A 25,052-nucleotide genomic window follows, 5' to 3' on the forward strand; every position below is an offset into this window, starting at 1 on the left:
AAATACTTTTGAAAGATAACTTTATTAAAATCAACAATGGACTCAAAATATAAACAAAACATTCAATCAATATACTTAATTAGACAACATTGTACTATTTCTGATATTCATATTCTAAAAGTTGAAATTATGCTTGCTCTAAATAAATCCATAAATATTAAATAAGTGTTTCAATTAGCAATGCTTTCGCTAGCAGTTCTTTTCAAATTAAAAACCTATTAACCAAATATGATAAAATATTTCTATGCGAAACGAGAAGAATATAATTTAATTACCCGGTTAGCAGGTTAAATACATGATACATTTCATTACAGTGATAAAAGTCGAATTTAGATCACATTCTTCCCACCAAAGTGCATTATAACAATATATAAAAGCAACATAGTTGAATATAGCTATTCCACTTTTTTGACTTTCTTTCCTCTTATAATAAAAGAATCATTTTTTAAAGCTGGGTATTGTCCTGGGAGAGATTAATGGGCAGGAGTTAGGGCTTTGACAAATATAATTTAGACACGGAGATCTCATAGAACATCGTGTAAGATTAAAATAAATTACTTCCTACAAACAACGCTGCTAAACTCATTTGTAATCCCATAAGCATCTTTAACTAGACTAGGCGTAAATAAGGCTTTAATCTGAAAGACAAAATTTTATTGTTCGAGTTATTTACTGAATTTTATGGTCGAGAAAGGTAAATTGCTATATTGAAACATTATTCTAAGTCTCTCGATAAAACAGCTATGTTCCTTTAGTCGGTTTTATGGAATTGGTACACATTGTATTTAAAATCCCCTTTTCATTTAGAAAAAATAAGAAGGCAAATAACACTAAACGTACATAAATGCTTATTGTCTGTATCCTAAGATTGGCTTAAAGAATTGACTTTTTTAGCAGAGGTAAAACAGATATTTTTATAGGCGCGGATTAAATAGGATTAAGATCGGTTGCCTCCTGGTCGTAACGGAAAGGACATTAGATACTAATAATTAAGCCAATTAATTCCTCCCCCACCCCATTTCTTCAGATCCGGTTTTCATAGGATTCAACCAAATGATCATGTTCGGATTTTTCCTTTTTTTTTAAATAAAGACGTTAAGAGCTCAGACACTAAAATGCTTAAATACTTAGTGAAAAGATTGAGATTTTGAATAGAAATTATATAAATCTATCGAAAAAGAGTTACTGAAAAATCTTGTTGCACATTGTTCTGTAAGCTTTATATAACTTGCATATTTTACAAACTCTTGAAAGGCCATGAAAATGAAAACCCTTAAATCGCAAAATCTCTTAAATCGCAAAGTGATCATTACATTGCAATGGTCTTGATACTGTATATTTTTCTTGTATAATCACAGTCAATTATCACAAATAATTTTCGATATAATATTACAATTTTATTGTTTAATAATTTACATTTTTAAGTGAAATTATCGTGAAAAAGTAATTGGAATCGCAAAAATCAGCTTTGATTACATCAATAGCAACTGAATACCCATCAAACATAAAGTATATATGGCTTGATTAAACTATGGCAGCAGTTAATATATATGGTCGTTTCTTAAAAACAAGAATTTACTTTATTGAGTATTATTACTTTAGAATCTTATTAATAGCTTTTAGCATTTTCCTTCATCTATTTCAAAAAAAAAGTATCATTCAACAGAAAAACTGTGTTTTTTTTAATTATGAGAAATTCTTGTAAAATCAATATGTAGAAAATTATGTGTAATTCGCAAAAGAAGAGACGCCATATTTAATGATACATAATTTTAAATGTATGAATATTTTAGTAATAAACTCAGAATTTATAAACTGATAATAGGCTGACCTTAAGAAGTTTCATGCATTCATTCAAGAAAAACGAAGAATTTATACTCTGGTAGGAGAATTCTTTAAATTCTGCCGAAATATTGAGAAAGTGTTCTTGAAATGTCCATTTATTTACAGGTATTTAAAGAACAAATTTAATGAGGTTATTATTTTTTAAAAATATTTTAGTCTTTAATTTAATCCGAGATACTTTATTTTTTTATACAGAATCCTCAAAATACTTCTTTCATTAATTTTTATGAAATTAATAATTATGGAAAACTCTAAAAGTTTTTTTCCTAAGAACTTAGTTTTTTTTTATTATTATTATTAAAGCATACTCTTAGTACAACAACCACGAAAACTGAAATCTTTTCGATTTGTTGATTACACTGTATTGATAGTCAGATAGTGACGGTTAAATCAGCGTAGTCGAAAGTGGGCTCAATTTACGGATTGAAAGCGCGCGGTTATCTATATAATAATCCTGCTGTCCCAACTGCAAGTGCATAAAGAGTTAAAGCACTGAACCACACCTACAACTTCAACCGACTCACGTGTAACCATGGTTACACAAGTGACGTCACAGACTTTCTGTAACACACAAAAGGCGAAACGTGCCAACAATCTAAAAATGCTCTCCAAACTTCGGCAAAGCAATAATTGCTCCAAATAATGATGGGACCTTAGATTAATCAATTAATAAAAACCTCTTTCATTCCCCACCATATTTTTTTCATACTTTGAAGACTTTCTAATTATGATATTATTGGCACTTCGGCTTTTTTTTCCAAGTATTAAGAGAGATATTTTTAGCCCTCAAATCAAATTGTTCAATCGAAAGAGGAATTTAGTTGGAGCTTTTATATACCCTTAGGAGAAGTTTTCATTCATATTTATAATAGATGGTAATTTTTTTCCTTTCTTTTCAATAATTCAAAAGTACAGGATAAAAACTAAAAAATATATAAAAATCACATGTTCCAAACCAACAGGTTATAGCGCATGACTTGTTTTTTTATTTATTTTTAGGAATGTAGCTTAAAAAGTCGTAGGCATTAGTATTAAATTTTACTTCTTATAAATATATTACATTGGATATTCTATTTCTTCTTTCTTTTTTTTAAATAAATTTCACTTTTCACAAAGATTATTCAGTTTATATTCACATTCAAAAGTTAAAATTAGCGAATGTAAAAAATTAAGAGAGCGAATGTAATTATTAACTACATTCGCTCGAAAGCAAATAATTACAAATGACTTCTATATCACTTCACATATATTATAAATTCATTTATATAGCTGATTTCTTCAGAGAAAAATATTTTGACCTTCCACTTTCGATAGAATTGAATTCACGTGCTACAAATACCGTTCAAAGCATTTTCTGAAATGCGTCACCAACTTTTAAGAAAGTTTCGATATCATATTTAATCATATTAAACAATACTTTTCGGAGTATTCAGTTGCAAAATTTTGAAGATATCCTATTGATATGTGCATTGAAAATTATATGAAACATTAACAAAAAACATAAATGTATTTAACATCTGTTTACTGAATTTGTAAGTAATTAAAATTGTCTCCCATTTTTACCTTGAAACGACATCCTCAATGGCATTTTTACCTAAAATGCCATTCAGATTGATGGAACTTAATAATTATGCTTCAAGTACAAACTTAAATATTTTAATTATGTATCCAGCTTCCATATCGCATGATGCATCATCTGAATGGGTATACATTAAACAATTAAAAGGCGGCATGAAAACGATTTTTCATTTTCAGGAAAAATCTCAACACAATGAATTGAATAATTAACTCAAAATGCTTTTAAAAGGCTTTATATTGTTAATTTACTTTGACTCAATTTATCTCTAATTTGAATTACTCGAATGAATGCATTCTCAGAAAACAAACTTTCTATTAGAAATAAATTAGTCTCTAGAATAAAGTAAAAAAAAAAATAATACTTTAGACTAGCTGGAACGATTTATTTGAATTGTTTATTATTAAATTAACAAGAAACAACATATTAAGTGAATGTCAACAGCAACACATTCTACGCTTCTTGTTAATTAATAGCTGCAAACAACTCAACAGAAACCATTGTTTAACTCCTTTGCGCATTGCACTTGTTATAAGCGGGGCCAGTCAAAGGTGATTTAAGACTCCGCTTTTAATAAATTTAATTGCATTTTCATATAATTTCCCCGCAACTTAAAAATTTATGTTTAAAAGCATTGCTAAATGAGATTTCTAGCTATGTAAGCTCTTTGTTGTTTGCAACAGTTCGACGCATTAATTCTTTCTAATTAAAGAGACTTACTTCAATAACTTTTTTCGTGAGTGCATGGATTTCTTCAAAACCAGGCAGTTTCTTAAGCGCACTGTATTATTTCGGCTATTGAAAAACCCTTCTTTGTAAAAACTCGGCTGCTCCGAGTTAATTGAAAATTGCAATATAAGTCACAATTAATTACCAGGAATATAAAAAAATCGCGCTATTTTATCGCAAAAGAGTTAGTTGAATTGTTTTTGACTGAAACACTTAACAAATCTAGTTTGTGATGTTTTCTTTTCAAAAGAGTTTTATTCCGTGAAAAGAGAAGTCAAACAATTGCCATTATTTCTCACTCTTCGCGTACAATGTCACACAGTAACGAATTGTTTTAAGAATGAGGGGGATTCTCCTCGAGAAAACAATGAAAGAAAGCAAATACCAGTCGCTAACAACGACAATAGTTAATAAGAAATAAAATCAAGCATGAAATCAAGATCCCCAGTTATGCAGATATCTTCTCAAAGAGAAAAAGTCACGTCATTCAGATAAGTGCACAAAAAATTGCAGAAATAAAAGAAGATAAGTCTAAATAACTTACGAAGTATTATTTTTTGTGTTCCTTATCAATTTCTTTCAGCTGAAAGCTAGCCTGCAGTTGAAGAATACAGGCAAAACAGACAGACAGATCGCGAAATTCTGATATTCTCAGCACTCGTACATTCATAACTGTCATAATCCCTATCCCTTCCCCATGTGGATATTCCATGCGTGGCTTTCAGCCAAAACGACTTCAGTTAGCATAATATGTAAATTCAGTTTTTGATTACTCTGATAAATGGAATGAAATTTTTCTGCTTGCTTTGTTTAGCATGAGATTTTCCGCGATTGAATATTGTTTCCGAAAGCGAAAGATATCGTTTTCGACGTTGAGAGAAAAAAATAAAACGATGAAATAAAAAAAAAGGATGTCTTTTCCCATCATCCCTCCACCCCGCGTGTTAGAGGCGGAACCAAACACGCACAGTAAACGCGTACGGATGCCATCCCCAGCATCTCGTTCAATCACCCGTCCTGCGTCTTGAAAAACATCTTATTCCCCGTCCTAGCAAACGGCTGGAAATATGAAGAGTTGCATGAAAAAGACACACGCATTTGTTCGCGAAATATTCCTTCGCGTTTAATGGTGGGTTTTAAATAATAAAAATGCGGCTGCAGATTCAATTTCACTTCCTATATAGAGGAAAAGTATGGAAGAATGGGTCAGTGAAAAAGATAAACTATCCTTTAGATAGAAATTCATTTCGTAGAATTTATTCGTTCAAATCATAGTGGCACTGAACCATAGCTCCGGCATATTTTTCCATTTAATTACATTAAATTTTGTTTATAATCCTGAATGTAACTGAGGTATCTAACATTAAGGATCCAAGTTTCCAGCTCCCAGATATATATAGCTTTAATGCAATGCAGCCGGTATAAAATGAATTCGTATAATGCGACAAAAAGTATACAACCGGTTTTCATGTAGAACGATAAAAAGTCTTGCATAATCCGTATGAATAAATTCACAATTTTTACATTTTTCCCTTAAAAAATTAAATATCTTTTTCATAATATGAACTTTTGAAATGAAAATATATACGAAAAGTGAAACAAGCTATTTAAAAAGAAATCTCTAGAAATATGCACAAATGCAATATGCATGCAAGAAATATGCACAATTTCTTTGTACTTGATCCGATAATGTATGTTTCGTATAACAATCTATTTTCAACGTAACTTTTCAATAATGTGGACACATCCCTTAAGTTTTAATGACAGTTCAGTCTGCTATTGCGTTTCGTCATGCATTAACCAGTGTATAGCTTGCGGTAAACAGCTGGCTTTACGACCTGAAATTCACAGTTACAATCGAAAATCAATCAGAACTCCGAGGCATACTAAGAACTGATATAATACTTAACATGGAAAATGTCGGGCTTGTAATCTGCGGTATGGCGTGGGATTTAGAGAAACGGAGTGTTTCTAAAAATGCTATTTCATCAATATTCAATACACTAAAATCTTTACTTCACAGCCGTATTGTTGCTTTGAATAATGTAACCACTTCAAAAATGTTCTTAAACTAAAACGCATTGCAGTCTTTATACATCCATCATGCAATTCGAATTAAACAGGTACAATAAACACATACAGATGTCCTTTTCTTAAAAATCTTGTTCTATATACCTTTATTGAATCTTAAGAAATCTTATCTAAATATAAATAAATATTTTTATCACTAAGCCGTTCAAAAGAGCAGAGTTATATGAAGGAAACTGGCGCATTTATTTGCAAAATATTTTTGAGCTTTTAATCGCACAGCTAAAGTTATTAAAGTGAGGCAAAATATTCAGTCTTAGTTACCATACAGAGGAACAGATAAGCAAGAATGAATTATCGAAATATATAAGCTATTCTTTTGATAGAAATTCATTTATTTATCATTATCGAAAATGCTTTCATTATTTTTGAGAGCCTTTCATTAAACTACTTTAACTCTGGTATATTTTTATACTCATTGTAAATACCTAAGGTATCTTCATTATGACCACTTCTTTATAATCATTCTATTTCTTAACTGCAAATGCGACTTCAAAAACATGAGATAAAATCATATGGAACGCTAGTCATAACCGGCGGTCTTTTAGTCTTAGTTTCAACGTCTCATCTTTATTTTTGAAATTTCACCAGCTCATTTTTTTTTCATAGATGTTTTGGATTTAAGGTTTGTTAAATATAATAAACACACATGCAAACTTAAAAATCAATAAGAAATGCTAGGGAAACATTACATCGATTTAAGAAGATTACTAAAAAAATTTCAATTCAATGTTAGTTTTAGTTCCATTTTTCCAATATTTTTGTTAAATTGACACTATTTTTTAAGACTAAGATCTTCTACATTGTTTAACATATCATTTATTTAAAAAAAATCAATAAAATGCCATGAGCTAAATTATTAAATCTTCAATTTTATTAATATACAGTTTTTTTTTCATGCAATCGATAGTGTTATAATTAAGGCCTCTATTTGCTAAGTCTTCAAAAAGTGTTCTATATCTGTATAGCAATCATATTGATATTCTTAAAGTAATAGTGCTTGTACAACTCCTGAAAGTTGTATTCCATGAATCCTTCATCATCTCAAGAAACCTACGTATGAAGTTTGCAGATTCAATTTCATCTTCAATATTAGGAAGAGTGAATAGTTCGCGTCTTTATTTGTTAGCTCTTTCGGGCGCCAAAAAGTAATACGAAAAGACACAAGAGAATATCTGACACCTGTGGGACCCATATCTTACTGAACAATGAAAATCACTTCCGTCTAGCATATCCTTCTTAAATAAAATGACCTTTAGGGAAATTCGAAAAGTTTTGTTCTATTCGAATGAACAGAAAATCTTCAATATCTTTTATTTAAGGAAGAGATTTATATTTTCATGTGAATTTTAAAATATAAATTTTTGTGGATGCCAAAAAATTTAAATTCATCTTAAATCAATCCTGTAATTATTTCTTGTAAAACAATTCTGCAAAAAAAGGATATATCGAAAAAAAGCAAAAACGTAGTTACAACAAGGGTCAGATCAATTTAATTTTAAAAAGTTAAACTGAATGTTATATAATTTTGAAAATTGTTTTCTGTGATGCAGAGAAATTCATCTGTAAAATCAATGTAGTTTAGAATCATTTGAGCTTACAGCTTGCTTATTTTTTAGAGAAGAAAGGCATTTATTGTGGGATAGGTACATAGGATAATTTTATTTTTTCAGTGGATTATGAATTATAAGTAACAGAATATTAAACGTAATTTAGGAATAATTATTTAAATTGTTGGCAAAATTTTTCCACTCTGTTGAGAAAACACATTTCCCTAACAAGTTAAGTAACAATCAGACATTTTTTTTTCTATTTGTTTGTCATGATTGCTGATATTTGCTTATTTATTAGTTTTTAGGTCTTAGATTCAAAAATTAAATGGTATTAGTAAAATGTTGTGGTTTCGAAAAAGATTTCATTTCATCAATTTAAATTTAAAATTTAATTAAGAAATATTAAATCTGCAAAAAATGCATACATTATTTCAGAATATTTTAAAATTCCCATCATTTAGCCTATTCATTCTTTGATTTTCACTTTTAAACAAGTTGTTTGACTTCTCATGTATTTTTAATATGAATCTACCATGAATACGCCATAGAAATAAAGAATTTTTTTCTACCCTTATACTGTTGTTGAAATAAAATTCTATATTTAATGATTTATAAGGCTGTTAAAAACAAATATTCAGTCATAATTTTCTGTGAATAAAATGTATGTTAGTATTTACTGAAAAAAAAAAACATATAACCAAAAATTCTTAAAAACTGCAATAAATTATTAACTACTGTTCCTACTCAATGCATTGTTAATTTCCTTTATATAAATTCCCTTACCTTCGTTAATTCAGTTACAAAAATTTCAATTAACTAAATACCGAAATATTAATTCCCAAATGCTTTGGCAGGGTGGGACAAATAAACTTTTGTGGATACCAAAATATTAATTAGAGAAGTCCAGAAATATGGCAAGTAATAAAAATAGATATATGAATACTATTCCGAGAATAACGAGTAATTCCTTGGTAATTTGCAAAATATTTCATTAGTATTGTATTTCATGCAGACAAACTATTAGTGGCGTGCGACACCGTGAGTTGCTATAATTGAGTCAGTTAATTACTAATTATTGCTTTTAATAACTTAGTGAGTCTAATTCTTTAAAATATAACTTTTCCTTCGACATACAGTTATTGTACAAATAAGTTTTTTTCAACTTATTTTAATTAAAAAACACTGTTATATATGATACTGTCTGCAGTATTCAATTATAATCTAAACATGTTCTTCTTTTAATAATTGGGAGCTTATTTACTAATTCTGTTAACGTTAGCGATTAATAATTTACTAATCATAACCAGGAAATAGCACTTTCAACAAAAGTTTTTAACTAGAAATTAAATATCCGTGTATGTGTATGCTTTGGAAGTAGAATTTGTGTAAATGCAATTTTGATGACTCAAACAAACAACGGATTTGAAAAAAATGCTTTTCATAAAATTAAATATACTCTTTTGATAATAGAATATAATTATTGCAATTTCACAAATACAAGTAGGTATATAAAGTAGTCAGGTAAAAGAAATAGAATCTTTAGTTTAATCGTGTGAGTAATAAATTTATAAAAATATCAAAATTTTAGGATAAGACATTATATGAGGAAATAAAATGTTTTAATTAATTATTCCTATTTTTTCAAAATCGTATGAAATTAAATAATTTAACACTATACTTCACAGTAATTCATATATGTTTTCTCACGCCTTTAAATTTTTATAAATAACTTTCATTAGTTTCAAATTGGTTAATTAAATTACTTACTTATAATAGTTTGAAATTGAAAAACAAAATTTTTATAAAGAAATTTTAATTAAAGTATCTACATTCTTAATTCGTTAACATCAAAAAAAAGTTAAATTCAAAATGAGCTTTTTAATTATTTATTATAAGTTCATTATGCTCATTTTTATATAAATTAATGCAACTTTTGTTGACAGATAAAAATAGACTTATAGTGTAGGATAAAATATATATGTGGTTGGTCAACTTGTTGAAGATAATTTTTAATAAACATTTTCTTCGAAACAAATTAATCAAAAATTTAATTTATAAAATTTAAGATAAAATATTTTACGAATATCTGAAAATGACATATTAACTTTAATAAAGATAAGAGTTAAGATCACGAGATATTAAAAAGATTCTTACATACCTTGAAAAATAAAAGAATTTTTCAAAGACATAAAAATGAAATATTCGCAATTACTTTCAGAGCAGTTTAACTATTTTCAAACTATTAATTTGATTATATAAATTTTTAATATAACGATAACTCTTCTTTTTGATTCGAATATCATTTAATGTCGAACATATTGTAATAAGCGCTCGCGTTGCATGTTTTATCTAAGATCTTTAATAAGAAAAATAATAAAAAAAGCTGAAATTCTTAAGACATTCTTTTCCCTTCTTTCTCTCTTTTAAACTATCTTCATCTTCTTTAAATAATCAAAGAACTCTGATGTCCATTTTTAATTTTGTTCGTAAATTTTTCAGAAAATTTTTTCACCGCTTATAGTGATTTCTTAAAGAATAAGAATGCAACACAAAACCAGGCTACGACCATAATTCATTTAGCTTCCATCTGTAATGAAAAAAAAATGCATTGCACTAATTCTTAATTGTGTTTTCGATGTCTCTGACATAAAAAAAAAATTGAAACAAGACAAATCTTATGAAAAATACTCCGTGTCAAAGTTGGATAATGAGCTTTATTAGCAATATCTTTTCTTTTGTCATTATCAGCTACATATATTTTATCACTATTTTTTATATCTTTTCGCAGCCGGCGGCTTTGTTTAATCAAAGAAATTTCCCACAAAATAGCTTCTGCAAAAGGTGAAAGGCGTTACAAGTGATTTCTACTTTTCTAATGGAGGTTAATGCTAAAATTGAATTAAAAGACATTATCTAGGTTTCCTCGATGTTTGTTAAGATTGAAGTAAAACCTAATGAGTTCATTGTTTGGTAATTGTTTCTTAACTGCCTTTTACTCGATTTTTTTCTCTCAAAAAGATCAAAAGTACCGATAATTAAAGTTAAGGGGAAAAAGACGAGCTCGAGATTTTAGTTTATTATCTCCTGAATCAAAGCAGATGAAGTGTTGGGAGAGATATAATTAAAGATAAAATATTCTTTACTGGACGAACAAAGCTGTCATTTGCATAAATCTTTATTACGCGTTCTTGGCATCAAAATCATATTAGTACAATAAAATTTGAAAGTACGCTTTGCCTTTCTTCCTTCCTTTTTATTTCTTTCCAACGCGTTTACTTCTCCTAAGTTTTTCGAAGCTTTAAAAAAAAGAAAGGGTGTGTTTCAAAAAGAATTTTTTTAACACAGATTAGCATGAAAGCGGTTTTTTTCTTGCTACGGTTGCTGTGTGATTATCACAAATGCCAGCACAAATCATTTGATGCCATTATCGTGCGAACATTCCTATCTTTATGTTTAAATAGATGTGTAGCAATCTCGAAAATTTATGTTTTGAAAAGGCGTTGCCTATATTTTATCCCTCCAAATGCAAAAAAAAATTGTGCGCCAACTGTAATATAATATTACTTTTTGTTCTTAGTTTATTAAAAAAATACAATCGCATAACTACATATTTACTGCTACGAATATACTGATAGATTTTAACTCCATGGGCATTCAATTGCAATTTGATAGATTAAGATCTACTCTCACACAATCACTACATTATATATATATATATATATATATATATATATATATATATATATATATATATATATATATTAAATTTTACTTTTGCAATTCGTATAATTCACTACTAGAAAATTCAAAATAATGACATATAAATTAATAAAAAAACAAATTAAACTGCCCAGAAATCTTTGCCTTACTAAACATCACAAAATACTGAGATTAATCTATTTAATTGTAATCTTATTATTAAGAAATGATAGATGGATAATTGAAATCTACTATTTTTTTCAATGTAATAGAAATAATTTTAAAGGTTATTTCTAATGCTAGAATTTTATATACTTTGGAGAAACAATAAATCAATCTGTTTTTTTATTGACAATATTTTCAAGCAGTGCAGATTGATATGAATTTTTTAAAAATTTCATCAGCTTGAATGGAAACGAGTTTATATTTATAAACTATTTTGGAACGAGAAATTCGCAGTTTTCTTTTAACATTCTGGAAACGTTTCTTTCTCCTGAAATATAAATAAATATATACATAGCAGAGAGTGTATGATTGTAATTTATAAAATAACTGACTTAGTTACATAGTCTTTAACTTCTTAAAATTATGTTATTTAGATCCTTAGATTATCTCAACTTTCAAAGTATTTTATATTATCAAACCAATAAATTTTTCTCAGAATCGCTGGAACTCCTAAATTTACCTAAAAAATAATTACTTTTGTGTTGTTCTATGAAACTTTTTACAAAAGAATGAATTTTTCAAAAAAGGAAATCGGTTTTAAAAACACAAAAACACTTTAATTTTTTTTATAATAGAATTATAAAATGAAGATAAAATATTTTGTGCTTTTATATTATCAAGAATACAGTATCTATTTGTGGTTCATTCATTACTGCTTTAATTATTAAATATAGTTTATATAAACTAAAAGCTATTAAAAACTATTGGAACTTTTAAGCAAATATGTGTATTAACTATTTATATAAAAATTATTTTAATAGCATAAAATATATTCATAAAAATATTTTGATTAAATAATTCGATCTTAAATAATGACATGCTGCTGCACTTTAGGGATTAACCATAAATTTCATTGAAACTTCAAAAAACTTTTATATGAAAAAATTTTGGGGGGCCTCCAGACAACTTTGAATCTAAACTATTATTTTATAATTTTACTTACTTATCACATTACATTTATTTTAACAAATATGAACCAGATCATAGAGTACAGTTATTTTACAGATTAAATTATTTTATGTGATTTTGAAATTCAGCAAACTTTTAACGTTCAATTATGTAAAAAAAAGAATCTTAATTTGAATTGCTTTTATTTTTAACCTCAGGTCCCCTTGCAACATCCCATCTGATCCATTTCAAATGAATTTAATATCAACATTTTTCGTGCTACGTCTACACACTTTTGCTCCTCCCCTGTCTCGGAAGCGTTTTAGCATCTCGGATATAAATGACGTCAGCCAAAAGCCAGATTAAGCATAAATTCCAATATCACTTTTGTATTTTCAGTGACAAACAATTTATAATTAGAAAACAAATTTTGAGTCTTAATTCTCCACCTAAAGCTCCCCTTCCCCCAAAAGGCTCAAAGCGTAGATTCTTTTCAAACTCTGTCACGGAATTTTCAACGAGAGAGCATGCAAAACGAAATGCTTTTCCGATTCCATGCCTCTCCAATTAAATGCATGTATTTTAATTCTTTGAGAAGTTTTCGTGGATTTGATAATCATTTATTCCAGCTCTACAGCGTAATAACTCAAAATCCGAGCTCCGTATCCGTTGCTGCTGACATCTTCCTTTTAGATGTGCAGGGACTCTTGCTAATGAATGAACAAAAGTTTCTCCACCATTAAGCTACGCGACAAAGAGCTCGAGAAATGCTGGTGTTAAGGTGCGGCTCGAATGCTCGGAAAGAAATGAAAAGAGCTTAATCCTCTGAAGAAGTCAGAGTAAATTCGAGCTGAAAAAAAAGTTTCCTTTTTGTTTTAAATTGAAAATAGACGTTTTAGAAAAGAATTGCGTTTAAAAAAATATCATTAATTTGCGTATAAATTGAAATCTCTCAAATGCTATTTCTCATATAACAAGGTTTCGTAAGCGTTTTTCTTTCAAAAGATATTCACAAAAGGAAACCGAAACAAAACAAAATTTAATGATAAATTAGAAATAAATGAAATTCCGCAAATTTTAATGGAATGCTTTAAGTCAAGAAAATTTATATTAACCATTTTTATTCAAAGATATTGAAGAATTAGAAGATCTCGTGACTGCTTAAGTGTGCACGCGATCTTATTTGAGGTCGATTTCTACGATTTAAGAAGACTTATTTTATGATATTGAAAAAAGAATATGAATTACCTTTTTTTTTAGATACAACACTAAATTAGGATTTTGACACTTTCCTATATATAACCTTGAAGAAATTGGGAGAAAATTTATTTAAAGTTTATTTTCGACAGATTCAGATGAACATTAAAATGATTTTCTCAAACACTTTTGATTACAATTGTAAGATTTTGCACTTCTAATAAGTTTTTATTTGACGCTATACGGGGTTTTCGAAAGTTCTAAAGAACCTTCGTCTTATAATATATGAGAAAGTATATGAAACAACATTTGTTATCCAAAAAGTGTATCATGATGCTTTGAGGTTCTTTTTTTCATAATTTTATACATAATTCTGAAACGTTCATGTATTCTCGCTTAAAAAGTTTACTCACTTTTCAATTAACATTAAATTTTAAATACCAAAACCCCTTCTTTATATAGCGGTTAGTTGTAGAGTAGTTACTATCAGTAGAGGCGTAAATTAGCTGCTTGCATAAAGCTTTTGAAATGATTTATAACTAACCTAACTTAAAACTGATGCAATTGTATTCATCTAAATTTATTCAGCTTCATTATTTCAAAATTTTAATTAAAATTAATCGAGAATTATATTAAAAATTTAAAAACTTCAATGTACTACTTATAAATATTCATAGATTGAAGATTTTGTTATACAATTGTAATTTTTTATCAGATTACATATACTTGTAGTACTATGCTATTCTGTGGTGGTGCACGATAAAATAAACCTTTCATCTAAGCCATATCAGCCCCATAATTTTCCCAGGCAGTAACTATAATAATTAAATGATTTAATGTAACATTTATTTTTCAAAAAAATTTAGAAATTATAGAAATGTTGTGCTAGTGAGGAATATTATCTATTTTTATAAAATGTTTTTGATACCGTCGCGTGAATTTTATCAGCAATGATTAGAGTAATTATGCTAAGTAATTTTTAGCTAAACTCTTGTGAAAGCAAAACTGCAATCTTTCCATGCTTTTGTATGATTAAACGATATCATTAAATTTTAAAAAAATGTGCAAAAAAAGTAAAAGTGGAAGAGAAAAGAGTATAGATAAAACTAATATGAATATAAATGATGTAATGATGAGGATAAATCCAGTTTCATAAAGCATTCGTAATCTATTACAAACTTATAGACAATTTATTCTAATTTTATCTTTAAAATATAGATTATTTATTAATAACCGAGTTGTAAAAATGTATCTCGTTTTATTTAAGCATTTTTAAGTAAAAAATAATTTCTACGAGCAATAGGAATGTTTATGGAGTGGCACTCACTTGAATAAAATAATAAAAGAACTTTTAAAAGAATAAAAGGAATTGTTCGTAAATAATTCAAATAATTTTTTTCAAGTAGAATTTTTAAAAATTGTTTACCTTTCCTCAAATATACATTCACTTCGAACGCATCTTTCCCTAAGCAAAAACTTTTAGTGATCACTTAAATTAATCTCCATCCACTGTTAAGTACTTAAAATTTGAAGAAAGCTAAAAGAAAAGATCAGTTCATGTTTTCAAAAAGAAAAAAAAATAATAGATGGAGAATGTAAATTAGATTTATTTTTATCGAAATAGATGCTTAAAAACTTTAACTCAACTAAAAAGATCGTGTTTTAAGAAATATTCAAAGTATATCCAACCCCAATTAAATGCTTTTCTACATTCAAAAAGTCATTTCATTTGCTTAAATAACTTTCAAAAGTCAGCCTCCTTGAGATATCTTATTACTTGTTTTCCATTTGTAAGAAAGTAGTTTTCATTTATGATTTTCTTCCTTAAAGGCTCTTAAAACATCGTATTAGTTCAAGAAAAATTGCATATTGTGGTTTCTTCTTACTCGAAGCTGTGCTAACAAAATATTCTAACAATCAATACCAAATGAGCAAACAACCTAAATTTAGAAATTCCATATCATTAAATTTAAGTTTATTCTGGAGTTTTTCCCCTTGCATTATTTCTCATTTTCGTAGAAAAGCTTTTTTTCTATGAGATGCTTGATTTTGGGTCTTCAAATTCTGTGTGTGGCGTGGAGTGGATATTGTCTACTTTCTGCTTATTGATTTCAAATATGGATGAAAGCATTGTCGTCATATTTATATGATGCAGAAGATATGATGAAAAAAAAATATTTCGAAACCTTTTATATAGCTACTTTGAACCTAGAGCTATCACATTTAGCACTTCCTTATTTCTTAATATTTAGGTGCTCCCTAAGAAAAGTCTTTCAAGCATTTAATTAAAAATATTTTTTTTTCTAATTTAACGTTTTATCTCAATAACTTTTGGCTGTATAATCGCACAAAACCCATTTTTACACCACATTAAAATTCAAGAAATAAGCTTTTTCTTATACCATTTCAATATTTTATTCCCATACAATTTTTTCTCTCATAAGTTTAAAGATTATATTATTACACATGGAAATGTATTAATACATAACAATACTTTTCACTGTGTTAGTTTTGTGATTTATATTCAAGCGCGTTGCGAAAATACTAAACATACTTTTTGTGTGCACATTATCCCTGCCATTTAATTAAAAATAAATATCACTAAAAGAATAAACGAATCAAACTTAAAACATTATTATGTTATGATGATTTAGGTTGAAGGCTTAAATCTCTCTTAAATTATTTTTAGACCTATCAGCCATCATATTTCAAACAGCTTATCACACAAGAATTTTCATGTATTATGAGCAGATGCAATTTGTTATTGGGCATATCGTATCTTTTCAGTTGCAAGTAAAATATAACTCAATACAAAATTAATCTCATTTCTTGTTCTATTTCAATTTAATTCTCAAATCATTTTGCATAAAAGATTTGAGAATGTCGTTCGTCTCTTATTCATTTTTAATTCAAAAATTTTGTCATATTCTAATTTTTAAATTTTTAATTTATTCAACGCAAGAGCCTTTATGTCTCATAAGCTTTCTGTAGTTCATATTTAAACTGACGCCTAATCTAAATAAAATATATTCACTCATTACTATTATGTTTCGTACAGTGAAAATAATAATAATGATGATGACTTTTTTTTTTTTCGTTTTCATTAAACGAATTACTGATATTACCATCTAGACGAAAATATTAATAGTTTAATGATGCAAGTAGCATCAAAGTTATTGTATTCATTTTTCAATTACCCTTTAAAAATGTGATGAATCTACTAAAATAACGAATCTATTAATTATCCCCTTCTGTTAAAACCCAATCTTTTTAATATAAAAATTATAATAAAACAAAAAGGGCTAAATATACCTATAGATAAAATTAATTGAAATATTACTCAAAAAGTGAATCCTAAATGCGTTGAATTGTTTGTTATTGTTGTTATTCTCATTTTTTGCAATGAATTGTAACATATACAGTGGGCTTAACTTATAACAGAACTTAGATATAGCGGGCTTAACTTATAACAGAACTTAGATATAGTGGGCTTAACTTATAACAGAACTTAGATACAGTGGGCTTCATTATATAGCATTTGACTACATTTCTTAAGCCGGTCATTCACTATAACTCCGTGCCATTCTCTTTTAACGATTCCATTTAGATTGTTCATTTCTGAACGTTCCACATCAACTTCCTTCCAACATCCTTTATCAACACCTTGCTGCAACATGCCGCACCCCTCATCAAGCACTCAAAGCCTTTTTCTTCCCATTTCATTTCACTAAACGCCCATTCAAAACGGCAGACTGAAAATAGGGACAGATTGGATATTTAATTTTTTTCAAACCTATTTTACTCAATGATAATCTTTTTTGAAGTCCGATGATTTCATTGTACTGATGTGATGGATTTATCGTGGATGTTCGGCTTTAATGATTTTCATTCGACTCAATTTACTCCACTAAACAGTTACATCAGATACATAAACGAATTAGCTTCTAACATGCAAGTGTAAGTTGCCAACACGATCTCGTGATGTCACTTTACCCTTTGCATCATATATAATGGATTCCAAAATTAAACTGGCGAGGCGTATTTATTTTGCTTCACATCAGTTTGAATGTTTTTCATTAATTAAACTGCTGAAGCGAGCTTCGTTGATATATTTATCTTATGCTAAAAGAGAATACAAAAAGCAACAACTATCAAAAATCACCTAACTAGTTGGTTTCAACATGTTAAGATAGGGTGAACTTCCTTGCAAAGTAACTCGACTTTATCTCTTAGTCATTTTCAATTAATTAAGACGGTGAAGTGATATTTCTCGATTCATTTTCTCTGCGTTGAAAGAGTATTCGAAAAACAAAAGCCACTGCTGCGTTTCGAATCATTATGGAAATTTCAGATTCCAAATGAAGAATTCTGATATCCAAGTGAAATGTAAATCCTTTCTACAGTTACAATAAACATCACAAATCTACCTTTGTTAGATAATACGGCATCACGAATAAGTTTCCCATCATGCGATTTTCTAATAATGAATGTTAAATATTCATTAGATACAGCTATCTCTTCCGCACCTTACTTGATTATGTTTGATTGTAAGCATTAGTTGCCTAACATAAAGAATTAATACAACACACGGTAGAATGTAAAAGCCGTTCAACAATATTACTTATACATGAGGTGTTGTAACAAGCCTCGCTTATGAATTTATTAATCGTTATTAAAATGGTGCTCATCACAAAGGAATGATCCGCAGTTACAGGGATGTTCTGACACAGGTGGTCATAAAATTTAAATTTTGTCTCCTTCGATGAATATACAGTTTTACATGCAAAGAAGAAGGTATCTTATCTTACATAAGGTAGTCTGTAGCGAAATGTTTACCATTCTATTGTAATCACTACCACATAATATCAACAAATCTAAGTATTTTATAAAAATTTAATGATTTTTTTTATAAAATATGTATAAATAGCATTTGTCGAAAAAAAATGTTAATTTGTTAAAAAGTGTCTAATAAAAGAAATAGACAGTCGTTAATTGCAGAGATGAAAAGCAGAAGACAATAAATTTGTCTTCAATAACTAAGCATGAAATCGTTTCATATTTCCATTGGCAGCTTATTTTTATTTGAAAACTGGTAAATGAGTTTGCAAAAACCTATTATCAAAGGAACCTGAATTATCTCTTTTACTATATCACTGTCAAATAAAGTAAAATTTGAAGAATAGTTTGATTTTAATACAATTATTTCACTTCAATTTCTTTAATCATACCTTTAAACTGGGCAATAACCTGATAATAAAATCTCTTCTGAAATTTCAACTTATGATCAGTAATGGATATTTTAATGAACATGAATAATAAATTACATTGATTCTCGTTACACTTTAATGACGTTTCAGCTTGTTTCAGGCGTTTTAGGGTTATTCATTTACGCAAAGAAAGTCATATTGGTAGTAAAAGGTAAATTGAGAATGACTGCAAGAAATTTACTGAAAAACTACGTAAATGTGACAATTTTTCAACCAATTTAAATATTTTTAATTTATTGAAATATCTTTCTTTTACGCTATCTATTTGTTTTTGTACATTGGAGAGTGATACTAATTATAGATCGAACTTAAGAAAATTCACTAATGATTTTTCAAACGCATTTGTATCAGATAGCGTGAGAAAATTTCCTCGATAATATAATCAATTGCGAAAAGCTTTTATACATTCTCTTTTACATCAAATTATCTTAAAGTCTCCATTTCTTTAGATCGAATTAGACTCTTTACTAGTATATTTAAACAGAATCCAAGTGTAGCAGACTTAAATAGTTAACTATAACTATACCATTTTCTCGGAGAACTGGATGTGTAATAAAATCCCTTATAGTTAGGTTATCACGATCGAATAAAGAAGAAAGTTCTAAATTTGGAATGAGTTTGTATCTTTCCTAACTATATTAGGTTCTAAATTTTATGATCTTAAAAATGTTACTGTGATGTTTACAGTTCGTATTATACATTGTTACCTATTTTCTAATAGATAGTTATTTCTTTTTCAGAACACTACCATATATTTGTGGGTGATTTGAGTCCAGAAATCGAAACGCAACAACTTAGAGAAGCTTTCGCACCATTTGGAGAGATTTCGTAAGTACCATTTTCATCTCTTTATGTGTATGTGTCGACATGTTACAGCGATTTAAAGTTTAATGATTTCTTTTACAAAGGCTGGTCTAATTTTCCTGAGGTGTCTTGTAAAGCTGTAGAGTCCTGAAGAAATATAACTAAATCTAAGCTCAAATGAAATACGAAACAATCTGCTATTGCTAGTAAATATTTATTAGGAAATTCAAAGGCAATGATGCTATCAAAGGTTATATGCGATAGAAATCTAGATCGCATTGATAAAAATGCACAGAATCAGTTTAAAACTTACCAGTTCCATGACGCAAATATCACACGTTGAAGACTTAACCCATTAACTATTAAACGCCTTAATGAATCACGGAATTTACAACATATTCAGTCTAGTAAGGTTTTTATTTTGCTAATTTAATTATGATCGAGAAACAAATTTTCATGGTTCTCTTCTTTTTCATTCTCAATTTCTCTATCTAATGAGCAAACTCTCTGAATTTTATATTCGTTTATCTTGCAAAGTTAGTATTTCATATTAAATATTACTGTATAATATTTGAACTGAAAATTTTTATATTCTTTTTTTCTGGTTTGAATTTGAAGGTATTGGCTATTTGGTTGTAATATTATCTAAAACAGAATTTCATTTAATGTAATTCAAATATTTCCAAACTATCTGAATTTTTTTGCCTTTTTTACTTTGAAACCTGTTAAATTTTAATTTCAAAAAAAAAATATTTCAAGCAAGTGTGTCATAATTAAAATAACAAATAATCAATCAATCAAATTCTTTTCTTTACAATAAGCAGTTTTAACTCGATTTAAGTGTAAGAAATTCATATCAAAATTACATTTTTTTATAACAAAATAAATCAGTTTTCAGTTTTTCAAATTGACATGACACTTAATGAAAGCATTTTTCATCACTGAGTTATTTATCAGGCTATTTTGATGAGTTTTATTAATCTCAATAATATCCAATTTTCAACTTTTTTTAATTAAATCAATTAAATGTAGAACTAGGATAAATATCTTCATTGAACATATTGTAGATTTCAAGTATTTGTGACGCATTCATTGAAAAAGTTCACATCAATTTCTTATGCAGAACAGATATAATTATTGATATTTTTTCTTATATTTTCAAAAAGTGCTGCAATTAAAATACAATTTAAGTAATATATATCATTATCACTTAATGCGTAACTCTGCAAATAGGAAAAAAATTGCAACACTGCCGCGTCTAATTGCAACACTTTATGCATGTATATAAAATATCAGTAATGGCACTTCAATCATTATTTGAAAGAATCAGAAACTAATCAGTAGAAATGCATCAGTTATTGAACAACTGTTCTTTAAGTTTTTAATAAATTTAAAGACCGATTTTATTTTAAAAAATTTGACCAATTCTTTTTAAAATTTAACTTCATAAAATGATTTATGGTAATGAAATCCCTTTGAATGCGAATTGGTTCTGCTAAGGGAACCATCGCTAGAGTTAGACATTTTAACTTTCGAGTAACCCTAAACATGTTTCGAATCATTTTTCAGCAAAGCTCTCCATCGGAAGTTTTTGCACTAGTCTCGATTTAGCTTCTCTTTGACTGTAATAATCTTGAAAATAACTTTCCAATTGATTGCAGTCTTCATATAATTTGGGTTATGGAATGTATTCTTTTTTCTCGAAATAAGAAAAGTAAAGAATCCTTTTTCATAATCAGTAACTCACTTACTCAATAACTAACCTACCGATCAGCTACAGTATTGCTTATTTGAGAAATATGCACATTTTTCTGTATTTTGCAAAATTGCAAAGAATATGAACACACTTAGAGCAACTTCAACCATCGTCACTCTCCGTGCAGCATCGCAGTGGTGGAAAAAAAATCAAAAGACGTACGTATCGATACGAAATGCTTTCTATATCGTGTCTAATTATCGATGCGATTCACCCACCGTGCTTCTCATGAAAGCGAGTAAACTTAACAAAAGGAGTTTGTTGCTTTATAACACAATTATTTGGAGGAGAAAATTTTCTGGATTAGGTATGCGCATAAATTTCACTGTGAGGCATGCTAACTTTTCAATAGCCGAATTAAATATGTTACAAGTCTGCAACGAGCTAAAATTAATCTTTTGTTCAGAAGGTGTTCACCGAATCCCCTTGGAAAGGTGCCTTACATATGTTATCGCATTCCGGAATTCCAGGACTACTCCTGTTAATCTGAGGCTAGAAGAATTGCATAAATTATTATTTCTTGAGTTCATGAAATAGGTGGCAGCTCAGCTCCGATTGTGGGGATACTTCCACGCCATTTCGATATTTAACTCTGATAAACGGAGATCAAAGTTGGCTTTGAATTTTAAAAGTTTGTTATGTAAATTGATTCCCCGAAGGAAATTTGCACGAACAGTCGATAAAATTTTGCTATAAGTTCTACATCAAGTTTCTTTGAAGAGTCTTTTACTAATGATTTATGCTAAAATCCACATGGTGAGAAATCTAAACGGCGAAATTTTTGCGAGATGTGGTATAAGATATCAAACCGGTTTAAAATAATAATGAAAAATAAATCATTTCTTAATTTCTTATAAATATTTCAGAATATTGCTGATAATGTCAAACAGATTTTCCTAATGATCTGTTTAGTAATTTTTCACTAATAAGTTTATGACAAAATCCAAAAAATTTCAAAATCTATTAAATTTTTAAACTGTTTTTAAAAATTTTATTTGTGTTTTAGAATAATGATTTTTAAATCTTTACAACTCGTGACTCTCTTCAAGTATAAAATATTTTTTTTTTCCATTTCGAAAGTCAGAAATCAAGAAATAAATATCAAATAAGAACAACTTAATAAGTATTAGATAAGGTTAAGCGATTTAATAAATATTAGATAAAGATACATAAGAGGATATTTAATTAAAATATCATAAACTTTTAATTATCCTCGAAATTGAATGGAGTGGTAAGTGCGGATAAGTGAATTCTGTTAATAATCCACAAAATATCTGAAAAAAGAGCACATATCAGCACGAAAATGTTTTTAAACAATTTCTGTTGACATACACGAGCCTACATATACCATTACGACATAATAAACAATGAATTTCAGCGCTTAAAAGTTTGTTGGTTTACTTTTTCAATTTTTTTTTAATTATTTATTTATTTGTGTTTCTTAAACATTTTTTGTGGCTGAAGACCTTTAATAACAATTAGGGAATAAAATCAACGGATAAGGAAACTTTACTGTCTTTTATAATTTGAAGGAATTTTTCAAACCAAAATATTGTTAATAATTTTCGCTAACAAACGGCTGAAAAATATAACAGAATAAAACTCTACAGACATTAGTTCAAGAGATATAAGACGTCGAATTTCTTTGAAAAAGTAATTGTAACATAGGAATCTCTTTTTTTTTAATACAAAAAAAATAATATTACACATGATTTTGAAAGTTTTTGGAGGCCACTTTACTAATTATTTTTGATAAGCTCCATATAGAGATAAAAATTTTCTCATTAGAGAAAAGGATATCTAGTTGATTTGAAATAATAATGGTGGAATTATGACAATGTTCTTATTCTTTTGAAATGCATAAAAATAATTCGTTGATAATGCTGAAAAGCTATAGCCAAATTACTCATTGATAAAAATTTATTAGTTGGCAAATTTCAGAGATGAAACATTTAGCGATATGCATTGTATTCAGCGTTGGCGTTGAAAACTGGTTATAAATATATAGTACATTTACTTTATATTGAAATTAAAAATAACAATCGCTTGAAGTCGCTTTACTTAAGGATAAAAAAGAAAAAAAAAATATTTTCTTTAACAATATCGTAATTGAAGGAAACATGAAAAATTAAGTTTTGAAAATTCGAAAAAGATATGCATTCTTCTCTAGACACTTATATGCTTTTTTTCTTGCCTATATTTTAGGAAACTTCCCCTTTTAGATGGCAATCAAAATCCAAAGATTTTTTATATGAATTATCATTACGTATATAAATTTATGACCCTATTTAAAATTGCTTTAGTAACTTCTTTAATTCGATAGCTTTAATTTTATTCAATATGTAACAAAGTCACATTTTGCAATATAGCATATACATAAATTATATCTGTTCTAACTAAGCAAATTTGAATTCACACTTACATATGAGAAAAGAGTTTTAGCAATTAAGCTTATGAATAATTTACTGTTAATATAATTTTAATTAATATAATTTCAAATAACCAATTAAATTATATAATTATATACATGAAACACGTATTCTATCAAAACTGAAAAAGGATTTTTCTGATTTCAGTTAAAAGAAATTTTTATTTTCATCGAAATTTTCTAATTCTAAAGCTATATTATTTATCATTGGCTTCATTTCCAAAACTACAAAGTTGTTGTAAACTGCTCATGAATATATTAAACAAAGCCTGTATTTTTCATAGCTATATAGCATCATTAATATCCAATTAAAATTTAATAGAATATTGATTATGAGTTTCAGAATAAAAATAAGTTATGGAAATATAGTATCGTATGTTAAATTTAACTTTCGGTGTTTTCTGGAAAACTAAATTATTGAAATTAAGAATCGAATTTCGAATTGGTGAATTATGCGAGTCACTGTAAAATTCAAAAATACTTTCCCCATACATTGTAATAATATCGTGCACGCAATCTAAGATGTAATCCAATGAATGCAGTTTTCCATCCACTGAAAAATAAAAGGGAATAGTCTGTAGGTCGAAGTGATCTTGTTGAAACGTATCGCTTCTATTTTATTCAGCAGTTTATTTTCTGGAAGCTTCCATATCTGTTGCCTTTGTTACTTTGCCAGTTGCATCCATTTTTAAGAAGGGAATATGAAACTGGAATAAAGTACTTGTTTCTCTGAGAAAACACCGAACATTTATTATAAATTTATTGGGTATCGATCCATTCGAAATCCACGTTTTTCCAGGAGACAGCTCAAAATTTGTACTTTCTTTCCGTGGATAGCCAAGTGGTTTTAGTGCATTAAACTTCTAAAAATATTTTTATGGGCTGAAAAAATATTCAGGTTTCAGTTTTATTACCGTATGCTAGAGTAGTTAAAGAATAGATGTATGAATAGTAAAATCCCCGTTGAAAAACTCTTATGTAAAATATTTGGAATTGC

At 28.0% G+C, this 25,052-nt stretch overlaps 1 protein-coding gene across 5 annotated transcripts in view; it reads left to right on the top strand.

The window, feature by feature from the left end:
• The window catches only part of LOC129958594 (nucleolysin TIAR-like), a 1,061,871-nt gene that overhangs the window by 815,654 nt on the left and 221,165 nt on the right, over positions 1-25,052 (top strand). For all 5 annotated transcript variants that reach the window (XM_056071175.1, XM_056071177.1, XM_056071176.1 and 2 more), the window contains one exon: positions 19,808-19,895. In XM_056071175.1, coding sequence (XP_055927150.1) covers positions 19,808-19,895 — 88 coding nt within the window. The remainder of the gene's footprint in view (positions 1-19,807; positions 19,896-25,052) is intronic.

Source organism: Argiope bruennichi, chromosome X1, assembly GCF_947563725.1.
Source record: "Argiope bruennichi chromosome X1, qqArgBrue1.1, whole genome shotgun sequence".
Taxonomy (NCBI): Eukaryota; Metazoa; Arthropoda; class Arachnida; order Araneae; family Araneidae; genus Argiope; species Argiope bruennichi.